Genomic DNA, 1,402 nt, shown 5'->3' with positions numbered 1-1,402 from the left:
ACGTGCTGGCAGTTCCCCGGTGTTGCACGGAGGGCGAATAACTTCACTGGTGCCATGTTGGTGTTGTATGTACTTGCACGGCACCCATCACAGGGCTACAACTATTCTGCTGCACTACTGGAGGAGGCTGATGAGTGGCATGATATCATTACACTGCCGATGAATGAGGGTCGTCCGAATACAACAAAGTTGGAGTACAGCAGCATTGATTGGGGTGTAGAGGTTCAGATTGGTATGAGTCGAAAAACATTTCTTTGGTTTGAACTGGCACTACGTCTTTTTCCAAGAGTGAATTATATTACAAAGGCTGATGATGACATCTTCTTGCGTGTGCCGCAGTTTTTGTCTGATCTGCTCAGACTTCCACAACAGAGAATATATTGGGGACTCAGCATCCTTGCTTTTCTACGTCGAGGTAATGTAACTGTGAGGTTTCGTTTTGCGGGTGGAATGTGCTATACTCTCTCAAGGGATACAGCAGAATGGTTAGTCTCTTACGAGCCATTGAAGCGTTTAGTACATCTCCCATACACCAAGGAGCGGGAGAAGGATTTTCTTTCGCTTGGTATGAATGGGGAGGACTACATGGTGGGCCGCATACTGCGAGTTGAGTCTCCATACACACCACTGGTATTTGTGGCTGAGATGCCGTGTCGGTTCCATAATTTGTATAATGAAAGTTTGCAGTTCAGCGTAAACCCAAAGTCTGTTGTTATTCACCATTTGGAAGAGAATGACTATGCGATGCTAATGGATAGGTTTGGGAATGGTACGACGTACAGTCCCAGAATGCGATTTTGGAAAAAGCATAAATACATGAAATTCCGCTGTTAAGAACCTCAGTACATTATTATCTTGTGAATATGATGATACGTTTCTTTTCTACCTAATCGTAACTTAATATTAGTGTTGCTGTGTATGTGCTGTGTGTGTGTGTGTTTATAGGTCACTGCATCCCCTTGTATACATCCTTATCCCTCTCTGTTCACCCCTCACCCGTAGTGACACAGAGTGAACATGGCACGCAAGGCACCACGGAGAACCGACATTCTCGGTACACTCCTGTTGTTTTTGTTGGTGGTGGTGTTCATTGGTCATTATTACTACCTAGACGTTGATATGGTAGTCCAATCGAGTGAGTCCCACCCCAATACACCATTGGCCAAAAACACCAGCGGCAGGAATACTGATAGTCCAGACGCCACAGCTGACAATGAGTCTCTGCGCTACATCCCACACAGGACCTTAGAGACATGGAGGGAGAGGGACTACCTCATTGTGTTTGGCATCCCATCTGTGGATATTAATTCGAGACGGAGACGCCGTGATCTGCAGCGGACCACGTGCTGGCAGTTCCCCGGTGTTGCACGGAGGGCGAATAACTTCACTGGTGACATGTTGA

The 1,402-nt window shown here is 46.4% G+C and overlaps 2 protein-coding genes across 2 annotated transcripts; both read left to right on the top strand.

The window, feature by feature from the left end:
• TM35_000262320 (UDP-Gal or UDP-GlcNAc-dependent glycosyltransferase) lies at positions 1 to 834 on the top strand (the record flags this gene model as incomplete). The annotated part of the gene is made up of 1 exon (XM_029027969.1): positions 1 to 834. A coding segment is annotated over one exon (834 nt), but the record flags the coding sequence as incomplete, so codon positions are not given.
• A 285-nt stretch (positions 835 to 1,119) lies between these two features.
• Positions 1,120 to 1,401, top strand: TM35_000262310 (putative UDP-Gal or UDP-GlcNAc-dependent glycosyltransferase; the record flags this gene model as incomplete). Its single annotated transcript, XM_029027968.1, has 1 exon — positions 1,120 to 1,401. A coding segment is annotated over one exon (282 nt), but the record flags the coding sequence as incomplete, so codon positions are not given.
• Position 1,402: the final 1 nt, after the last annotated feature.

Source organism: Trypanosoma theileri (assembly GCF_002087225.1).
Source record: "Trypanosoma theileri isolate Edinburgh chromosome Unknown TM35_Tth_26_V1, whole genome shotgun sequence".
Taxonomy (NCBI): Eukaryota; Euglenozoa; class Kinetoplastea; order Trypanosomatida; family Trypanosomatidae; genus Trypanosoma; species Trypanosoma theileri.
The sequence above is the reverse complement of the archived record's forward strand: the minus strand, read 5'-3'. Positions and strand labels throughout refer to the sequence as shown.